Raw genomic sequence first — 20797 nt, forward strand, 5'->3', positions numbered from 1 at the left:
CATCTGACTGCCCTTTTGTGGAAAGACAGGCACTTGAGGACACTAGATTGTATCGTTGTGTCATGTCACTCTATCCCAGGGAAGTATACATGGCATCACAACCAAGTACTTTAGACCTGGCAGGTGTGGTTGAAAAGCATCTAAAGAACAAGCCATACCAACTACTGCAGGCAAAATAAAGAAGAGTTCTGAGATCCTTAACCAAGCAGGAGTCTGGAAGATTGCAACGGATAGCAACCCAAAGCTGACATTTACAGAGATAGTAGCAACCAACATCAGACTAGACAAGGCACTGCAGTCAACTAAAATGAAGAGGATCATATATATATATAGTTACTGGATTGACAATCCCTTTGGAGGAAGATGTAGAAAAGTCGATGAGCAACAGAAGGCCCAAAATAATCACTAGAAATACAAAGAAAAAGGAAGCTCCTAATTGAAAACCATTTTTGTTAATGCAGATAGCCAAAGTAAACATCTTCCTGCACTGTATGGCCTTTTCTTTATTTGTGACAGAAGATAATGTTGATATAGTGTTCAGTTTGGTTTGTTTGGTTTATTTGGTTTATTTGTTTTTTACATCCTATTAACAGCTATGGTCATTTAAGGACATGCCAGGTTTTGATGGTGGCGGAAAGCCAGAGTTCCCGGAGAAAAACCTATGACCAACAGCCAGTATCTGGCGACTGCCCCATGTAGGTCTCGAACCAGCGACCCAGTGGTAGAGGGGTAGTGGTAGCAGAATGTCAGACGCCTTAACCACTTGGCCACCGCGGCCCCATATATTGTTCAGACATCTTGATTATGAACATGGATATTTACAAATCAGCAAAGTCAACACACTGCAGTTACGAGACTATTAGGTTGCAAGTGGTACTTAAATAGTATTGACTTAAAATAATATTGTGAAAATCAGAGAAACAACTCGACACTGTTTCTACATGTATTATGTAAATAACACAACAAACACCTCCAGTCATGTGATCAAACAATTTATTGAAACCTACCTGTTAAGTATAAGATGTATAATTGTACATTAAACAAATTGTAAATAACAGCTTTAAATGACATCCCAACACTGGTGAGAACACAATAGGGATTTTAGAATAATATGTATTTTTGCTCTATTATTTAATATATTGGAGCTACTACTAGCAAAATTCTAATTAAGTCTAATTAAATTACATTGTTTTTATTCCAACCAGATTTATCTTACCTTTTCTTTACTGATAACTGTACATCTGAAATAGTCTGGCCATTGGGATGTTAATGACACATCTAGATATATGGAAGCAAGTCTACACATATGTCCAAAGAATTCAATATAACAAGACTTCACATTTATTTAAGACCAACTCAACACACACTGAAAAGCAGTAGCAAGTGACACCACTTTTCATTTGGGTATTTGAAGCTAATGAAGTCAATTCATAAAACTTAATACCCTGCCATAGAGATTAAAGGTAACATAATTAGGTCAACAATCACTTCAAGCTGAAACATAGTATTTATTACATTCTTAGCTGTGCAATATCAACTTATATCAAATACTATTTTTCATATCAATCTGATTAGTGAGAAATCAGAACAGTCACTGCTCCATTATCAACACTGAGACTACAAATGTCTGTCCAGATTGAGAAGTAACGAGAGTTAAATCTGTGTAGATAAACTGTAATAATGGGTCACTTTTCCTGAACATACATATCTTAAATGTAAACCGACATGATTTTTGTCTAGCAGAAAGAATGGGTCCCTGGTATTGCCATCAGCAATGGACAAAACAGAAATATCATGTGATCACAGCCCCAGAGTTGACACAGAATTTAAAAGATTCCGTTTTCCAACAAAAATTAGTTTCAAAAATTTTAAATAGAAAAGTTTATGTTTGTTAATGATTTCACTTGAGTGGCAAAGTGCATGTACAATGTATATGTTATTCAATATTTCCTCAATATTTACTCACAATTAACTCACTAACAAAATAGTATTCCGGTAACCGTATGAAACATATATAAGATCTTCAATGGAAAACATTAAAATATTCTTTCTGTTTATAACTTCACGTAGATATATGAGTTCCTGTGATGTAACAAATTAAAGTACACATAACAATACAATCTGTGTTATACCTCAATTAAGAAATATGAGAACTATATCTTAAGACTTTAAGCCCCAGCTTATTTGGGAGGGGAATTTGCAGACTTGTACTGACTGATATATGAAGTAAATGTATGTACTAAACAGACCTCAAGTTGAACAATATACTGTGTTTCAACAATATCAATAACCATGATGTAATATATTCACCCCGATCAGGCTTTCTTCCTTATGTAATATTTATATCCGATTCATTAAAGAAAGCGTCACATCTACAGGCAGATGTTTTTATAGGAGTTAATTGTAAATACACACAACACAACAGGGCTGTGGAGTACCCTGTGCTGATTTGTAGGTTCAGCAAAGTGAATCCCAATCAGTCTTCGTGGCAATCCTTCCAGACGCGGTATGTCCAGAGGGTATCTCAGTGCTGAGACCATTGAATATTCTTCAGGTCAATTCCTTCCTGTACCATTTCCCACAATGGACTGGAAATTAAAACAAATGTACATTCAGTTAGTACTCCATAAAACCCTCTGATTGTACCATGATTTAAGATAAAGTTTATACAGAGAATATCAAAGGGTCACATGGTTCATCATAAGAAATAAATTTAAAGTGCTATAGGGAAGGTTAGATTTTAACATAATTGTAGATGATTAAAATTCCTGTTGGGAAGGTGTTCATATTTAATACATTATAGTCTGTGTAAGTCGGTTAACAAGTAGTGACAGCCTGTTAAGTACTGGAACCCATATGTAACTGGCTTTTGAAGCTACTGGTAGGTAAAAAAATCAGTGCTCACCTCATCTCTCGCAGACGTGTAACATGGTCAATACATTTGTCTGCAGTGTAATCCAGTTCTTCCTCTGTTGTAAATCTCCCTATCCCAAACCTTTAGAGATGAAGAAAACAAACGCTCAAATTGAAATTTAACTGTTAATATGTTCACAAAACCAAGATAAAGAATACACTGCAAGCCTCTGATTTTTATATTGCATATTCCCCCTTTGATACAATGAAAATTGTTTAACTGACAAAAGCAATAAATATTCTTTTTGTACACTCTGTCAAGTAAATCCTGGATTTATGTTACATTTTTAGACGTACAACATATTTTATGCAACTTTTCCAATCTTGTGTTAACATTACAAAAGGATATTCTTCATTGAACAGAATTGCAGGCAATTTACTCCACCATTTAATATAATTATGTACATGTATACCTGCTCCCTTAAAAATGGAAATTTTCGTAGATTTCACTTTAGCTACACCAGTGCAAACTAAGAACAAAATTGTGTATATTGGAAGAAAAAGACAAAAAAAATCTGCAGCCTTGTAAAGAACACAAACATTTCAACACAAGTAGTTTGAAGAGTTTAGAAGATAAAATTTCCACATGAAAAAAAATTCCACAATGTTTACAATTATGCAAAATTACTCATAAAACCAGAACAAATGATAGACACAGCTAAATTGATGTTTTGATACAATCTCAAATTACCTGATTGATGAATGTGCCAGATCTTCATCAGCACCAATCGCTCTCAATACATAGGAGGGCTCCAGGGATGCAGATGTACAGGCGCTGAAACAGGGTACAGAAAAAAGATGAAAAAAGATTTTAAGCAGTGTCAAGTCTGTGGGTATTGTATTTGCTGCCTTATTTACTACTGTCAGTAAAATTATAACATGTATTGTGTGGCATCCAGAAGCTTATTTAAATTTTCAACCAAATTTTGAAAGAAAGAGGATATCAACACTTTAAATCAATTTTTTTAACATGTACTGTCCTTTAGCACAACAATTTTAATGGATTATAGGTATCATTTGAACAACATGGAGTATAGTTTTAAGAGTTTGAATGTTTTTCTTTTGGTCTATTGTATGTTTTTAATATGTCCAATACCCATGAAATGGCTCTGTCAATGTGAGGTGACAGGATATTAACACACGCTAACGAACATTTCCAGATCAAGCTTAAATGAAATATAAGAGTTCAGACTCAAGAAAAGAACTAGCTCAACAGCCATTTATGGTGCATGTTTCATTTAAACCGTTATTAGATTTAAATGGTTGCAAAGTCATGACTTCAGGAACACTAAAGGACAGTTAATGAAGGATTTATAGAGATACCGACTAAGCCAATATAACCAAGGGAGATAATTCCACTTATCATCCTGAAGATAATATTAATAGATAGGAAACATCCTTCAATGTTTTAAGAAAAAGATCTCCCTAACCACTTACCTCCCTGAAGATAAAGCAACATCCTTCAGTGCCATCAGTAAACTCTCTCCTTCCACAAAGGCAAAGGACAAATTCACACACCCTGTAAAGTGATAGGGAAAACAGGTCTGAGTAATAAAACTTGTTGCCTTGTTTATGAAGAAGTAAACATCCTCTGTAGCTACGTATACATCAGTTTCCCAAATTTAAAGTCCATGTACAGAGGTGACATTTGACCACTTGCCTTGTTGGTTTTTTTTAATAACAGACCTGAGAATTATTTTTTATATACAACTTTAACATTCATCCATGAATCGTCCATCTATGAAGTTGTATTAAAAATATTCCACTGTACATCTGTCTTGACCTTCGAACCTTGCTGTGACCACTGACTTGATGGTACAGACATGGGAGTTACATGTAACATACTGTCCAGTCATGTTACATCCAAACAAGCCATTAAAAGGTTTTCTGCTCTTAGAACTGAATGCCAAGACAAGAATGTAGATCGACTAATGGATATCATGCAATCCTTAGGTCAAGTAATGCATTAAAAGGGGCTTACTAACAGATGATGGACACCATTGGTGTATACAGAATAACAGGTATCACAAAAGACATCCTGAAGTGCAAAAGTACCTGGATAGGATTGTTCTGGATCGCCGTTCCGGATAACCTTGGGGAGTGCCGACTGAAGACGGTCAATCAGTCTGTTGGACAGAGCTGTGATCCTCTTGTGGTCATACTGTAACAAAAAGGTAGATTTTTTATTGATATAATGGATTTGTTTCAAAGTTAAATATCACATTTTATTTGTAATTGATTAAACCAAACCCTTAAAGACATTCAGAATAAAATATATTTTCTGCAAGCATTTGGGAGAACTAAAATCACATTTATGGAGACTTTTTGTGACATGTGTCCACTAACCTCCATTTCCTGCATAGCAATCTCACAAGCTGAGCCTAAGCCCACACAGAGAGGGGTGGGGACAGTGCCACTCCTCATTCCTCTCTCCTGCCCTCCTCCACTCTGGGGAGCATCTACCCTCACTCTAGGCCGACGCCTCACATAAAGGGCTCCGACACCTGTTACAAAAGACAGGCTGACTTGTAATACACATCGAAACAAATCTCAATATGTACCAACACACATGTACATCTAGCTAGTTGATGATAATTTGAAATTTTAAGGATCCTGTATGTGTGTTTATGTAAACTTGAGGAAAACTTATTTGTTTCGACTTTTGCAACCTGAAAAATGTGAAACAGAGAGTTAGTTGGGATGCTGTTAATTTACTTTTGAGAACAAAACCACAAAAATCTGACACTCACAAATTAAATTGCTATGTATAGTGGGTGATACCTTCGATACATTTTCACTGATAAAGATGTACTGTCCCCAGCAAAATCTCGTGCTGAATTATAATGGTACATGTTTGAGGAAGTATACCTTTAGGTCCATATAGCTTGTGTCCACTGATGGACATCAGATCTATCTTCATGTCATTCACATTTACAGGCACTTTACCGACGGCCTGAGCTGCGTCAGTGTGGAAAAATATCTTGTTGGCACGGCACATCTCACCTGTGTTAAAGATAGAGAGCATCACATAACACAGATAACAATAATATAAGTCTCTATTAATAAGCACTGATACCCTAGTCCTCACCCATGGAGCCTAGTTCATATACTTCTCAAGGGGACCTTGTTCTCATCCAGAGGGCTTAGTCCTTAACCATGGGGCTATGTCTTTACCACAAGACCTATTCCAGTCTTAGAGAGGTGATGAACTGATTACTGGACATATTGACAAGTACCCTATTTGCAGTATTTCGTGTTTGCTTTATTCATAGTCTGAATGATTTCTGCACGATATAAACTTCTAGCTATCTGTTCATGTGAAAACAGTAACAAAACTGAAAGTAGTCTGGAATGTAGCACAAACTAATTTTTGTGCTGATGCACTAACACAATATCATGAGAGTTCCAAGTTTAAGTGCTAAATAGAGAATTCCCAGAAACTTAGCTTTATTTCCAGTGACATGCATTACCTTTCTGTAAAATCTGTTCCACAACAGGGACGTGCTTTACAATTGCCAGCTTATAATTATTACTGGTATATGTTTGTTTACATTGCACTTTTACAAATATACATACCAATCTCCTTTACTGGTTGAGTGACACCAATTTCATTATTGACCATCATTATTGACACTAGGCCAGTATCGGGTCGAATTGCATCCTGTAGTTTCTGTTAACATTAAACAAAACAAAAGTTAATAAAGATACAATAACTATAAAGCTCTATTATTATGAGTCACATTATTTTCAAAAAATGCTTACTTCTTTCAACAAGATGATAGCTTAACTTGAAAAACATAAAATAAGTGTATAGTAAGACATACTAACTTTGTTTATTGGTGTAAGGATCCTTCAGAATTTGCCATAATTTACAATCTGATTAGAAGCCTAAGAGTTGGCAAATATTGGCCAGGATGGAGTAACAAAAGGACTCCATGTATTTGTACAGATTTCTACAATCATATTTATGATCACAAGAGTCAATTTCTATTGATAAATAAGGACACAATTTTCAATAAAAAACATCAGAGACCATATCAGGTAGAAAGTGTGTTTTCAGCATTCATTGTCCACAAAATAGTTATTGTTAACAAGAGGCCCAATGGGCCTGAATCGCTCACCTGGTATAAATCTCACACTTGTAATCTTAAAAGTGGACTAAAATACAGCTACAGGCAGAATATCACTGTTTGAATTATAAGAACCTATTAAAAGATTTAAACATATGACGCCTGTGACCTTGAATGTTGAACAAGGACATAATTAGGTTGAATAGAGTTTATAGTCTTCTAACCAAGCATGCTTCTGGCAAAATATCATTACCCTGGACCTTTGGGTTAAACAGAACATGCAGGTCATTTAAAGGTTTAAACATATATTGACAACTGTGACCTGGAATATTTGTCAAGGTCATTCATTTTAACAAACTTGGTAGCCCTTCATCCCAGGATGTAAATGGCCATATATCGTCACCCTGGGCCTCTTGGTTATTCAGAAAAAGTTGTTTAAAAGTTTTAAACATATTTGACCCCTGTGACCTTGAATATAAGTAAAGGTCATTCATTTGAACAAAGTTGGTAGCCCTTCATCACAGCATGCTACTGGCCAAATATCATTATCCTAGGCCTCTTAGTTATTCAGAGGTTGTTTAAATAATTTTAAGACAATTGGCCCATGTGACCTTGAAAATGAATGAAGGTCATTCATTTGAACAAACTTGGTAGCCCTACATCCCAGCATGCTTCTGGCCAAATACCATCACCCTGGGCATTTTGGTTATTCAGAAGAATTTGTTGCAAGTTTTTAACATATTTGACCCCTGTGACCTTAAAAATAGGTGAACATCATTTATTTGAACAAAGTTGGTAGCCCTTCATTCCAATTTACTTCTGGCCAAATATCATCACCCTAGGGCTCTTGGTTATTAAGAAGTTGTTTAAAGTGAAATATTGACGCCGGACGCCACACCATGGTATAAGCTCACTTGGCCTTTTGGGCCAGGTGTCAGAGCTAATAATGGGATTTAACCTGTTTCTTATGCTGGAAAATATTACGAGATGCTTTAAAACCTGCATCACATTAGTCAGCCTGTAAGCTTCTGCAAAATCTGTATGAACAGCAAGCTCATAAGGATATTGCATTAACAGACACATGATGAATTATTTACTATTATACTTGTGAAGGGTTCAGTAGAAATATGTTTGTACAGACACTTGTACAGGTAGTACATGTATAATGACTTACCTGTAAATCAATCAATCCATTTGTCTGCACAGGTAAGTAAGTGACATCAAAGCCTTCTGCTTCTAAAACTCTGCAGGAATCTAGGACACATTTGTGTTCCTGTATGTCACAAAATGTACTTGTAAGACACTGTCTGAATTTGGGAATTGTTTTAAAACAAAGTGTATACCAAGCAATAACAGGGATCAATCTAGGATTTAGAGAAACTTTACTTTTGAAGGAGAATACATTACAAGAATAGAAATTTTCTTCCTAAAAATATTTTTAATGTCAACGAGCAAACAGTTTACCATAATAATTACATAATGATAAATCTGGTTCAATCATTGGTAGATAAATTCAAATCAAATTTCATCATTTTCACTTTTAATTGAATTCAAATGGGAATGTCATATAATATATATCTAATAGATAAAAGTGTAATGCAACAGCTACATCTGTAATATTACTTTGATTAAGAAATATTCACTATGCTGAATCATTCAGTTCATCAATATCTGTATTGTAGTGTCATATGACTTACTGTCTGTGTTGTAATGACATGCTTTTTCTTGCTTTTGTAGAACCTCCCCACGCCTTTGACTGCAATGTTGTTGGACTCGGTAGCTCCACTGGTGAACACAACCTCCCTGGGGTCTGCACCAATTATTGTTGCTATTTGCTGCAATTAACAGTTAAATAAACAGTGAGGATCCAAAAAGGTTGTGGGCATTTCCTTTCTCCTCACTCCATGTCTTTTTATTTATTGATAATTTTGAATACTGTTTTATTCATTCCACAAGATTGAATTCCTTTAACAATGGAGACTAAATTACAATATCCATAATAAATGATCAAATCTAATACATGTGAGTATTCTTTGATTAACGCAAAATTATATGACACTACAGCATCTTCCTAAGTCATGAGTCATCTAAAAAGAAATTACAGATCACCGATAAACCTTTTTCACCTGGAAAGATGTAAAGTAGTTTAAAACAGACACTATTCTAAAAATTAATTATCTATAGTCAATTATCTTTAGTAAAAGTATTAAATTAAATAAGAAATCCAACAATTTCCAATCTTACTTGTCTGGCTTTTTCCACAGCAGCCTCACTTTCCCATCCATATGCATGAGTCCTTGAATGTGGGTTTCCATAGTAACTAACAAAGTATGGCAGCATGGCATCCAAAACACGAGGATCCTGTGAGAAAATGATTTAAAACATACAACATAAATATCAGTTTAAAATGATTGAAAACATACAACATTAATATCAGTTTAAAATCTTGCTTTACTTCTACGAAAAAAATATACATACAATAGAAAATATATGAAACAAATTTCAGTCAGGTCCTAAACTTAAGATATTCTTTAAATTTTTGATAGGGAAAGCATTACTGGAGTTTTAAAGGAACAAGATGCCCATAGGGCCTGAAGATACTTACCTTTTTAATTCAGCCATTCTTTTCAAAAACTTCCTGGTGGTACATTTCATTAAGCTACAGGGTAAGTATTATGACTCTAGGCCTTTAATAATTAGTTCTTCAGAAGTTCAGTATTTTTACAAATTCCGTAGCACCACATTTCAGCAAGCTAGTGCATGTGCAATTGTCATGTCAGTAGGACTTGGTTCTTAAGAAGTCATTAGAGTATTTTTTAACGGTTTTATACATGTGACCTAAAATGTGGATCAAAGTAATTCTTTTTGCAACGTTTAAAGTACTCTATAGGCAAAAGTCATGATTTTTGTCGTTTTTGTTCTGAGGAAGTCCTTGGGGTGTTCTTACAAATTGAAGCCCTGTGACCTTAAATAAGGGTCAATGTCTTTTTCCACAAAGTTTGTAGCACTACATAACTGCAAGCCACTGGCCATATATTATGGTTCTAGATATTTTATTCAATTAGGAAAAGATATTTTCCCAAATTTTTGTTGCTATAATTTGTTGTTCTATATCATTCCTGATTTAAGTCAGTCTATAATTACCAAAGGTGTTGTTGCTTGTGCATCCAGATAAAGTGGTCTCATTTCTTTTGCAGGCATGTCCTTCCTTATTTCTGAGAAATCCTCACTTTTAGCTGAAACTAAATCACATGTCATATTAGTATGTGTGTACAACTCCACTCATTCTTCTTCACTACTTCAGAACTTACAATGAAAATATGGTTAGGCAGATCAAATGTATCTATTTATTCTTGCAGGTGGGGGGGGTATACTAATTGAATCCCTTCCTTCAGGCACATGTTCATATGATGTACTTTTACTGTGCAGAGTTAAAAAAAATCCAACAAACTCTTAAGGAGGAATTGTGCTTGCAGTTTTTGTTTGGAGCAGAAATTGAAAGTTCCAAGAATGTAACGCCATAAAAAATGTTGAATTGCAATTTTATTTTCATCAAACACATCTACATGATGTACTGAGTCAAGTAACCCCCAGCCCTAAACTTCGTTTATGGAGAGTATAATTATGATACAAGCCAAAATAAAAGGCAAAATGGGCCTGTATTGCTCACCTAGTACTCAATATTGAGACTTTTAAAGTATGTCAAAATCAAATTTATGTAAACTAGAAATTGATAGCCCTCTACTCTGGTATGCAAAAGATTAAACATCATGACCAAAAATTTTTGATGATTCTAAAGAAGCTAAAAGGTTTCAACACATCTGACTAAAATGACTGAATGTTAGTCAATTCTTAAATTGAACAAATTGTAATCTTGAAAGTGGTTCAGTGTCATTCTTTTCACAATTACTAAATGATAATTAACAATTTCAAAGCCTTCATCCCGACATGCTTTTGGATAAACATCATCACCCTATGCAAATTCCATCAATGCCTAGCAAAGACTTTATTCATTTCCAGCGTGAGAAAAGGAAAACACAGCAGCGTAAATTCCAAGGCTGCGAGACATCAAGACCAATTTCAAATTCAATCAGGAACAATAACAGACCAGTCATAATACTCAACAGCAATACAGAAACATATGTATATAAGTATAACATATAGATAGATATTCAATAAAGTAAACGAAGGAGCATCAACACCAAGGATTCTGTTACGGTAGATACTTTCTTGTTGACATGTTTAGGTACCTGATGACAGTAGGCCTAGCCTACCGAAACACATACCTGATGACAGTAGGCCTACCCTACCGAAACACATACCTGATGACAGTAGGCCTAGCCTACCGAAACATGTCAACAAGAAAACATCTACCGCAATGGAATCCTTGGTGTTGATGCTCCTTTGTTTACTCTTGGATGGAGCTCTGTTTGAATTCCCTTGTGGTATCCACCTCTGACTCCTGACTCAGACCACAGACCATTGCCCATAGGATGTTGGATCTCCGTGCCGGTGAATCCAACATTTTTATTCCACCTTTTCATATAGATAGATAGATGCCTCTTGGTTATTGAGAAGTTGTGAAAATTTTAACACATGCCACTGACCTTAAAATTAAAAGTAAGTCAAGGTTATTCATTTCAAGAAAGTTCCTGACCCTTCATTGAAGTATATATATGCTATTGGCCAATTATAATAACCCTTGACGGCCTCTGAGCTCTTTGTTATTCAAGTATTATTGTTTTAAAGATTTTAACAAATTTGACTTCTGTGACCTTGAAAGTGGCTTCAGGTCATATGTTTGAAGAAAACTGGTATCCCTTCATTCCTGCATACTATATATAATAAGCTAGGGTACATGCCAAAATAGGTACAAGTAGGTATCATAACCTTTGCCTTTTGTTCATAAAAAGGAAAAGTTGCTGAAATGCTTGAACATGCTCAATCTCAGTGATCTTTAAAGTCATGATCAAGGTCATTCATGTGCAAAAATAATTATAGCTTTTCATTCCAGCATGCTACTAAATAGCCAAATATACCTAACACATGCCTCTTCATTATTCAGATGATGCTTAAAATGCCTTCATTCAAGCATAGTGGATGCACTAGCCAAATATACCTCAAGTCCTCTTGATAACTGATATAATTAGATTAAGTCATTATACAAGTCTTGATTCATTTGACATAAGTGACCTTGAAAATGGGCAAAGATTATTCATTTGAGCGAAATTGATAGCCCTTTATCCAAGAATGCTACTAGAAGATTATCATAACCCAAGGTTATTCAAAAGAAGTTACAAATGTATATGATTACTTAGAGGTTTGACCGTTTCACTACATTAAATATTTTGACCTGTGACCTTGAGAGCCAGTCAAGGTTATATATTTGAGCAAAATTGATTAACCTTCATCCTAGTACATGACACAAGCCAAATATCATGACTCGTAGTTATTCAGAAGAAGTTATTTTAAGATTTTGATGAATTTTACCGCAGTAAATTTGAAAGTGGGTCAAGGTCATTTACATGAACAAACATGATGCCCTTTTCTCCAAGAATACTACTTTCTCAATAATATCATCACTCTATATGCTTTTCGTTATTAAAAAAGTTTCAAAATTTAACAATTTTGACCCCTGCGACATTGTCAAGGTCGTTCATTAGAACAAACATGATAGCCATTTATGCATATTTGGTGACAAATCATCACGTGCACCCCTAAGCCCCTTACACTTGGTTTTCAGTAGAAATTGTTTAACAGCCTAAAATGACGCCCGACGGACAGATTCAGACCAGTTGAAAGTCGAACGCCGCAGCATTCCATAAAAATATATGCATTCCAATATATTGCATCACTACAATGACCTGAATGAGTGAAATACTGTTTCGTAATCACACAATATCCCGGATTATATACTGTACTGTATCTTCATCGAGTTACCTGCGCCTTGAGCAGCATTGTCAGAAGTTTGCGTTTGGAGACATCTCGCAGCAACCAGTTTATCAGAACTTTTCGTTAGACCCCTGGAGGCTTGTCGAAGTAAAATTCTGAGTTGAAACATTTTATGCGTTAACCAAGTCTTTTTACGTCGAAATGTACCTCATTTTATTCTATCCGGAAACCGTCAGTTGAACAAAATAATCGGACCAGGACTGGTCAGATTTCCGGATTTTTCACCAAAATATCATGAATACATTAATCAAAACCGTAAGATCTCAAAGTATAGGCTAAGGTATTTTGTATGTGTGTACCATTGATATCTGTGTTTTAGAGGAAGCAAATTTGCTGTAGGTATAGCTTATACGGTAACATTGAAATTTTGAAATGAAAACCCCACATCGTACCCCATATATTTTCCGGATTTTTGTTTTAGATCGTGTCTATTTCTATACACCCGTGTCATATTTCCGATTCGTGTTGTGGTAGCAGACAGCGAATGTTTTATTTGAAATTAACGTGAAAAACCCCACCATGTAGTGATCACATACTGTTATATATTTATGAGCGATTGTTTATGAAGACTGACATACAAATATGTCTTTAAGATTCTTCAAACTGTTACAAATGTCGCCAACATGTAGCTCTGCGCCATTGGTGACCTTCAGTAAGTTCATGATGCCATCGTGTGGGAGGGTTGGATTGACGTTATTACGTTCGTTTCACTCAAGTGTAAGTTATTTAGTCCCTAATACTTCTCCTAAGCTGTCACCTCAACAGGTCAACTCATACATTAGACTAAATGAACAGTCAATTCACGGGGAAGGTGCTGTGAAAAGCTTCGACTGTAATCGTCTTCCGGCTAATAATCCAATAGAAGACCGAGACGCCTCAGCAAAACTGAAGAATTCAAAGACTGGCCAATATTTGTTCGGTGTTTTCGATGGTCATGGTGGAGACTTTTGTTCGCAGGCTGTTTGCGAAAGACTTTACAATTACATATCAGTGACAATGTCTCCACCAGAAACACTGGATATGATAAGGAAAGCCAATTATGAAATTAGTTCTCTTGTGCATTGGTTACATGGACCGCAGAGTGTATTCACTGATGTCATGGAAAATGTTTACAAGGCAAAACTGGCGAAACTAGCATCAGAAATTCTTTCTCTCTCCGAGGAAACAACCATAAAAGAAAACCTTATTAGTGCATTTAATTCCCTCGACCATGATCTGATGATTGAAGCCGCACCTACTACTCTCAATAGAGAATTACAATTCAATTCTATGCAAATGGCATTTCAAGGATCATGTGCATGTGTTGCAATGTTAGATGACACTGAACTTTTTATTGCCAACACAGGAGATTGTAGAGCAGTATTAGGAGTACAGGATGAGCATGGCTGGAATGCTCTACCATTGTCTCAAATGCATGATGCTGCAAATCCATCTGAAATCAGGAGACTTTTACAGGTACATCCAAATGAGAGATCTAATATGATCCAGCAAGGAAGGCTATTTGGGATACTGGCTCCACTGAGGGCATTTGGAGACGCTCAGTTTAAATGGTCTGCAAGAGATTTGAAACATGTCGAAAAGACAAGTGCCTATGATATTCCTATATATGGCAAAACCCTGATGCCCCGAGGCTACCAAACTCCTCCTTATGTTACTGCTGAGCCTGAAATAATCCAGCATTCATTGACACCAAAAGACAAGTTTCTCATTATAGCTTCAGATGGACTGTGGGAACAAATGCCAGCAGAAAAGGTTGTTCAGTTAGTTGGTGGTCACAATATTGGTCATCAAATACCTGTGAACTTTCAACCTACTTCAAACATGAATTTGAGAGACATAAATGAAATGCTCAAAAAGAGGCAAAATGACTTGAAGAAAAAACCACAAGATGACAATGTGTGTTCCTATCTACTTCGCCATGCTCTTGGTCCAGAACACCAAAGAATCTCAGAAACATTATCTCTTGCCCCAGGTTATGCCAGATCTTACAGAGATGATATCTCTATTATTGTAGTTCATTTTGACAGTGCATACATCAAAGACAGATATGTAACATGACTTTTGAATTCAGCTACATATGTGTTCCATGTGGTCTTTATATTTAACTGTGGAATGAACATATACCGATAAATGGTAGTTTACTGCATGCAGTTTGAAGCTAAGTCTAGCTGATGAGAGCAACCCTCAATCATGATCTTATCTATTTGTAATTGTGTTCAAAATTAACAAAGCAAATAGGCCAATGGCACAGTAATAGATAAAATGTTATGTTTTGGACATGATCTGTGCATTGCATTTGGTATGCTTGTGCAGGAGATAAGAAAAAAAAGACTGACAGTTATATATTATAAATGCAATCTTAAGGAATGAGGCACTAAATATGTTCATGTTTTAGGACTATTATTTGTTAAACATTTGGTATACACAGTAATGTTGTGTACCCAAACTTGATTACAAAATACTCAATTATTTAAGATTTGTTTAAAAAAAAAATGTTATCACATGAATAAATTAGTTTGTTTACTTTTAACAAGAACAGACATGTATACATACATGTAAATAATGTATGTATACATGTCTGTTCTTGTTAAAAGTAAACAAACTAATTTATTCATGTGATAACATAGTGTAAACCATTATGACCTGTCACAACAGGCATATTGAAGAAACACTAAATGGCTGAAAATTTCCCTCAACTTTCCATAATTCCAAGGAGGCACAGTATTCTAGTGGTAGGACGCCGGCCTCGCGACCGAAGGGTTGCGGGTTCGAGTCGCGGCACAGCACTGTGTTGTATCTTTGAGCAAGATACTTTACTCCGCTTGTTCCAGTATACTCAGCTGTAAATGAGTACGTGGTTGGGCAGTGCTAGAATTGTTGAATGCTAGCTGTAAGTGCTAAAATGGCAGCACCAGCTGTATGCTCCCCAGGGAGTTGAGAAAGATATTGGCTGATTGCAAAGGCCCTATAACCGAGGATGATAATTTGTGAACTGCTTTTAGACGACCTACAAACTAGGTTGTGATAAAGTGGTATATAATAACCTCAAATTATTATTATTATCATTTCACCCTGCATACTAATACAGCTAGAGATGGTAGAATGATGTTAACCTAAATATAGAGGTCAAAATGTCAAAATCAAGGTCACAGGGTCAATCATTCGGTAGGTATAACAAGTAAGAAAGCACATACACCAAGGCAGTCTTTAAAAGTATCTTGTTTGCAATTTCCTATTCCCGTTTTCAGTGGGTAAGTAGAGATTTTTTTTAGAAATTGAATATTTTCAATTTTAAAATTAATTATCGGATAAGCTTACCTGGTATTTGACATTTTTCTGCCAAAAAAATCACAAAAATGGTAAAAGTTCCAGAAAAAGGTGAACTATACTCATTTTAAGAGAGTCAGTTTGGAAACCGCAAACAAACATTTGTTTAAGGATGGCCCAAGATAGTTTGAAGTAGTTTGTGTTTCATAATTCTACTTATACATCCAAGATCAAGGTTGCCATTGCCAACAATAATTATAAGGTGTCACTTGTGGAAATCAGTTGTTTTAAACTTAACCCCAACTCCCTGTAGATTCAACATCTTGCACGAAATTTATATATATATGGTTTAAGTATCAATGATTGACAATTGTTTGGTTGCAGCACTAGCTGAATTCTTCATCACATTGTTCTCAGATATATGTGTGTGCTGTGTCTTGGTGCATTGCAGCATTTGGCAGTTTAGCAATCAACCCTCAAGGCAAAAAGCTATTGTTTTATATAGTAGTAGTGACATATTGACTATGAGAGTATAATCAACCCTCAAGGCAAAAAAGCTATTGTTTTATATAGTAGCAGTGACATATTGACTATGACAGTATAATCATCACTCAAGCTATCCTCATATGTTAACCATCATATGGTATTGCCCATTTATAATCCTACCACATTCAGACAGCATTCATATAGACAATGAATGCCATGAGCCAATTGTTGCTTTGGATACTATTGAGCCTCACTGGACAGATGGCTGTTCTATGCATTGAACTAGCTCATACGATATATATTATTTGCACTAAATGCTAAAAATTAGTGTAATTATTTTTCTTAGATATAAAGACTCCAAAACTGGTTAATAAGATTGAAATGCTTTCATTTGGTATTCATAGGCAATATATATATACAATTGTGGATACTTATAATCAGTGGCCTTAAACAGGTTCCATTTCGACCATCATTTTGATTAACCATACCTACTTGTGTATTTTCACATGTTTATTTTGGCAAAAAATGCAAAGACTCAATATGTATTCACTAGTAATAAAGTGATAATATATTATTCACAGTGGCATAAATTAATATTTCAATGCAAAAAAATTGTTTTTATGGTGTGCATATATATATATATATTATAGATATTAGGTACATGTATTATGAGTCAATGACATGTTGTGATATTTTTGTTTCACATTAATACATTGGATTTCAAATATTGTGATGATGTAATTAAAATGGTCTCACAAATTCAATCTATCACAACTATTTACTAAGGAACATAGTCAAAAGAAGTTTGTATTGGTTCTTTTTCTGTCTTGACAAAATCAAAGACTCATTGTTAATCATTTGATTGGTTTTATACATAAAACACATCAACCCCTAGGGTGATATGTGTCCTTTGAAGATTGCTGAGAAGCTATACCAAAGTCAAACTCGACAGCTACGCTGCCGCTGCCGCTGCCGCATAATTCCTTTTATTTTGTATCAAAATGATCGCAGGGTTTGGTAAGTTTCCAGACTTAATCAAGTCATATGATCTGCTAGGTGACGCAATATAAAGCCTTCGATTTTGTTACGACGTATTCCAAGGGAGTAGTGATCTCGTTTATGTCGAGAACAGAACCATTGGTTTTTGAAGTAGATGTTGTCTATATACAAATCCATTTACTAATCATTTGAGATACAATAGCAAAAATCAGTATTCGTGAAAGAAGTGTAATTTTCAAAATGTTTTATAACACAGCATATAATAGGATACTGGTGCATGTGTATATGTGAACTTCCCCTGCCATTATATTGATATTGGTGCAAGCTGTAAGTAAAATCTATACTTAAAAACAGATCTATGAAAGTGCAATTACCAAACTAGAAACTGATGTAAAATATGACTAAACTAATAAAGGGGCATTCAATATAAACTGGATGCAATCACTAAACTAGGAACTGATGTGAAATAGGGTCTAGTTGATTAAAGGTAATTCCTTAAAAAAAGTGATAAACCGTTAATGCATTGAATTATATTTACACTTCTTTAAGAATGTACAGGGTTTGAATGGGGTTGCTAAGAAAGGACACTTCAGGAACATCATAGCAGAAATATCAATGGATCTACTTTTTTGTATATACGTGTAGTACACAATGACTGCCATTTTACTTTGCTGCAACTGAAGTTTTCCTGTTTAACAATCTTCTTTTAATCATGTATCTAGTATCTTAGCTATTTATCTAGTAGCTTGGCTACTTCAATTTAGTATGACATTGAATTGTTACCAGACCAAAAACAGCAAGAGTACCTTGAAGTTACTGTGATTGCCAGCATGGTATTTCTATAGTGGAAATTGATTTTGATTGGTTGCTGGAGACAAAGTAACTCAGTTGGTTATAATATCCATCTAGATTTCAGAAGTCTCTGGATCAAATTCCATTCCATGTGTTTTTCCTTTCTCGTTAAATTTATTGTCCAGCATTGCAATCTCTACCAATGGAAGGTGGTATATAGGGTCTAGTGTGTCTATGGGGCCCTAGACTTTGTTTAAGGAGGGTGTGTAGGTGGGTGGAGGGGGGGGAGAGAGAGGTATGCAGCAGATCTGAACTGGACCGATCCTGGGTAGCTTACATATATAGTTGCTTATAGAGCATCTGTCCATAACTTGGAGGTCCCAGTCTCACTGTTGAATTTATCCGCATCTTTTAAATTATAATAGACAGTGCTAATTTGTTATTGTTCATGTCAACAGTAGAATTATGCCAAATTCACATACTCAATTAACATTACCTAGTGTCTTTTTTTATGACATTCCTTGCCAAGTTGATATGCTAGAAAATGTATTTAACCATATCTACAGTATACTTGATTTTGTTAATATCCGACCAACTCTGTAGATTTCCAACCAACTTCCATTGCAAGGTATTATCATTGCATTACAATCATTTTTATTCACAATTTTTCTTTTACCTACTTATCCACATTAAATGTTATGAGTATAGGTACAGTATGACTGCACATTTTTTCATAACATTTAAAGTAATGTACAGTTTAAGGAGCCGAATTAATATAAGTACTTAGGTACTTGTTTTCGAATCCTCTGTTGATTTTGTAATATTTTGTCACTGCCATATACTGAATAAAATACTGTTTAAACTAAACATAGAGCTTTAAGTGTTAAAGTAATGTACAGTTTACTAATTACCTAAAAATAGAGCTGTAAGTGTTAAAGTACAGTACAGTTTACTAATTACCTAAACATAGAGCTGTAAGTGTTAAAGTAATGTACAGTTTACTAATTATCTAAACATAGAGCTTTAAGTGTTCAAGATATCATACATCAGACTAAATGTCCCGTAAATCTTCAGTTAAAAAACAAGATGAAAGCTGCATCGAAGATCTAAGCATTGCAGCAAATTATAAATGTTACCATAGCAATTGATTAAAAGCATATTCTCGAGCTTGCACACTACATGTATTACATTTGTTGAAACTTTTCATATGATTTGACAGTGTTACTTTCCTTGAATCTCCAGTGATTAAAAACATCAATTAATCTTTATTTTGTGATTAAAATGTTCTTAGGAACTATAGCCCTAGCTTCCAGATGTACATACAATGTAAGGGGCTTAGATTGTTCTCGCCTACAGCTAGTAATGTAATTTGTGTGAATTTCTGTGAGTCAACACATTGAGCATATACTTCCATTTAACATAAATTTGTTATACAGTAGAAAATTTGAAAGTGTACCATTTTGTGTATAGAAAAAAAGTTCATATATCTGTTTATAAAAGGCATGAATTTCCCATGTTCATTACAGTTAATTACCACTTAAGGATGGATGCTATATATGTTACTGTGTCATGTCAATCTTTCCTAAAAGAGTTCAATGCTAAAAGTTGACACTTAAAGCTTGTAAATATTATAATATGGACTTGGTCAAATAATTGAAGGAATTTACAGAAGGATGCATGCATTGATTGAATGTTCTCTGGAAATTATGAATAGAATTATAAAAATGTATAAATATATAAGGGAAATAGCTCTATCACAACTTATAGGAATAATGTGTAACGTAGCATACATTGAATATCCTTTAATATAATTTATTTGTTAGACATATATGGATTAAATGTCATGTAAACAGCTGTTATTACATTATATAGATTTGTAATCGTTATATATGTGTTGTAGCTATTGTAGATATCCAAATTCCACAGCAAATATATCTTGCACAGGTTGCTCTGACTTGAGAACAGTACCAGAGATACATAAACATACTAAATATGTACAACAAGTTTTCACCACCATTTACTGGCACTTAATAGCTAGGCTTTTCTGATATTGATTTGTTATAAGATTATTCGGTAATTAACATTTTATTGTCTACAGCTAGAAAGTTTGTAACAGGTGTTGTACTAGTTAAGGTATGTTAGGGGGTATAACATGTAGGAATTTTCTCCGCTGTTCCTTATACACTACATACCTGCTTAAGCCCTTGTTTTCTATTTGCTGGTACTATATGTAAATAAGACCTCAGGGACCTAAGAATTTGTTACAGCTATATTTGAACCTATTAAACTAAGGTGTTAGAGTAAAGGGTAAACCCCCC

The 20797-nt window shown here is 34.9% G+C and overlaps 2 protein-coding genes across 2 annotated transcripts; one reads left to right on the forward strand and one right to left on the reverse strand.

Annotated features, from left to right (window-relative positions):
* Nucleotides 1-975: 975 nt before the first annotated feature.
* Nucleotides 976-13116, reverse strand: LOC110446287 (cysteine desulfurase, mitochondrial-like). The gene is made up of 13 exons (XM_021491352.1): nucleotides 12924-13116; nucleotides 10128-10225; nucleotides 9228-9344; nucleotides 8681-8818; nucleotides 8158-8256; nucleotides 6490-6583; nucleotides 5782-5916; nucleotides 5260-5417; nucleotides 4969-5074; nucleotides 4351-4432; nucleotides 3605-3688; nucleotides 2906-2995; nucleotides 976-2588 (listed from the first exon to the last, which is right to left on the reverse strand). Exons 1-13 carry the CDS (start codon nucleotides 13042-13044, stop codon nucleotides 2525-2527), a joined length of 1386 nt encoding a protein of 461 aa, XP_021347027.1. The 5' UTR covers nucleotides 13045-13116; the 3' UTR covers nucleotides 976-2524.
* A 255-nt stretch (nucleotides 13117-13371) lies between these two features.
* On the forward strand, nucleotides 13372-15468 carry LOC110446250 (pyruvate dehydrogenase [acetyl-transferring]-phosphatase 1, mitochondrial-like). Its single transcript, XM_021491295.1, has one exon. The coding sequence runs from the start codon at nucleotides 13518-13520 to the stop codon at nucleotides 14991-14993; it is 1476 nt and encodes a 491-aa protein (XP_021346970.1). The 5' UTR covers nucleotides 13372-13517; the 3' UTR covers nucleotides 14994-15468.
* Nucleotides 15469-20797: the final 5329 nt, after the last annotated feature.

This window comes from Mizuhopecten yessoensis, unplaced genomic scaffold (genome assembly GCF_002113885.1).
Source record: "Mizuhopecten yessoensis strain PY_sf001 unplaced genomic scaffold, ASM211388v2 scaffold2671, whole genome shotgun sequence".
In the NCBI taxonomy this organism is placed as follows: Eukaryota; Metazoa; Mollusca; class Bivalvia; order Pectinida; family Pectinidae; genus Mizuhopecten; species Mizuhopecten yessoensis.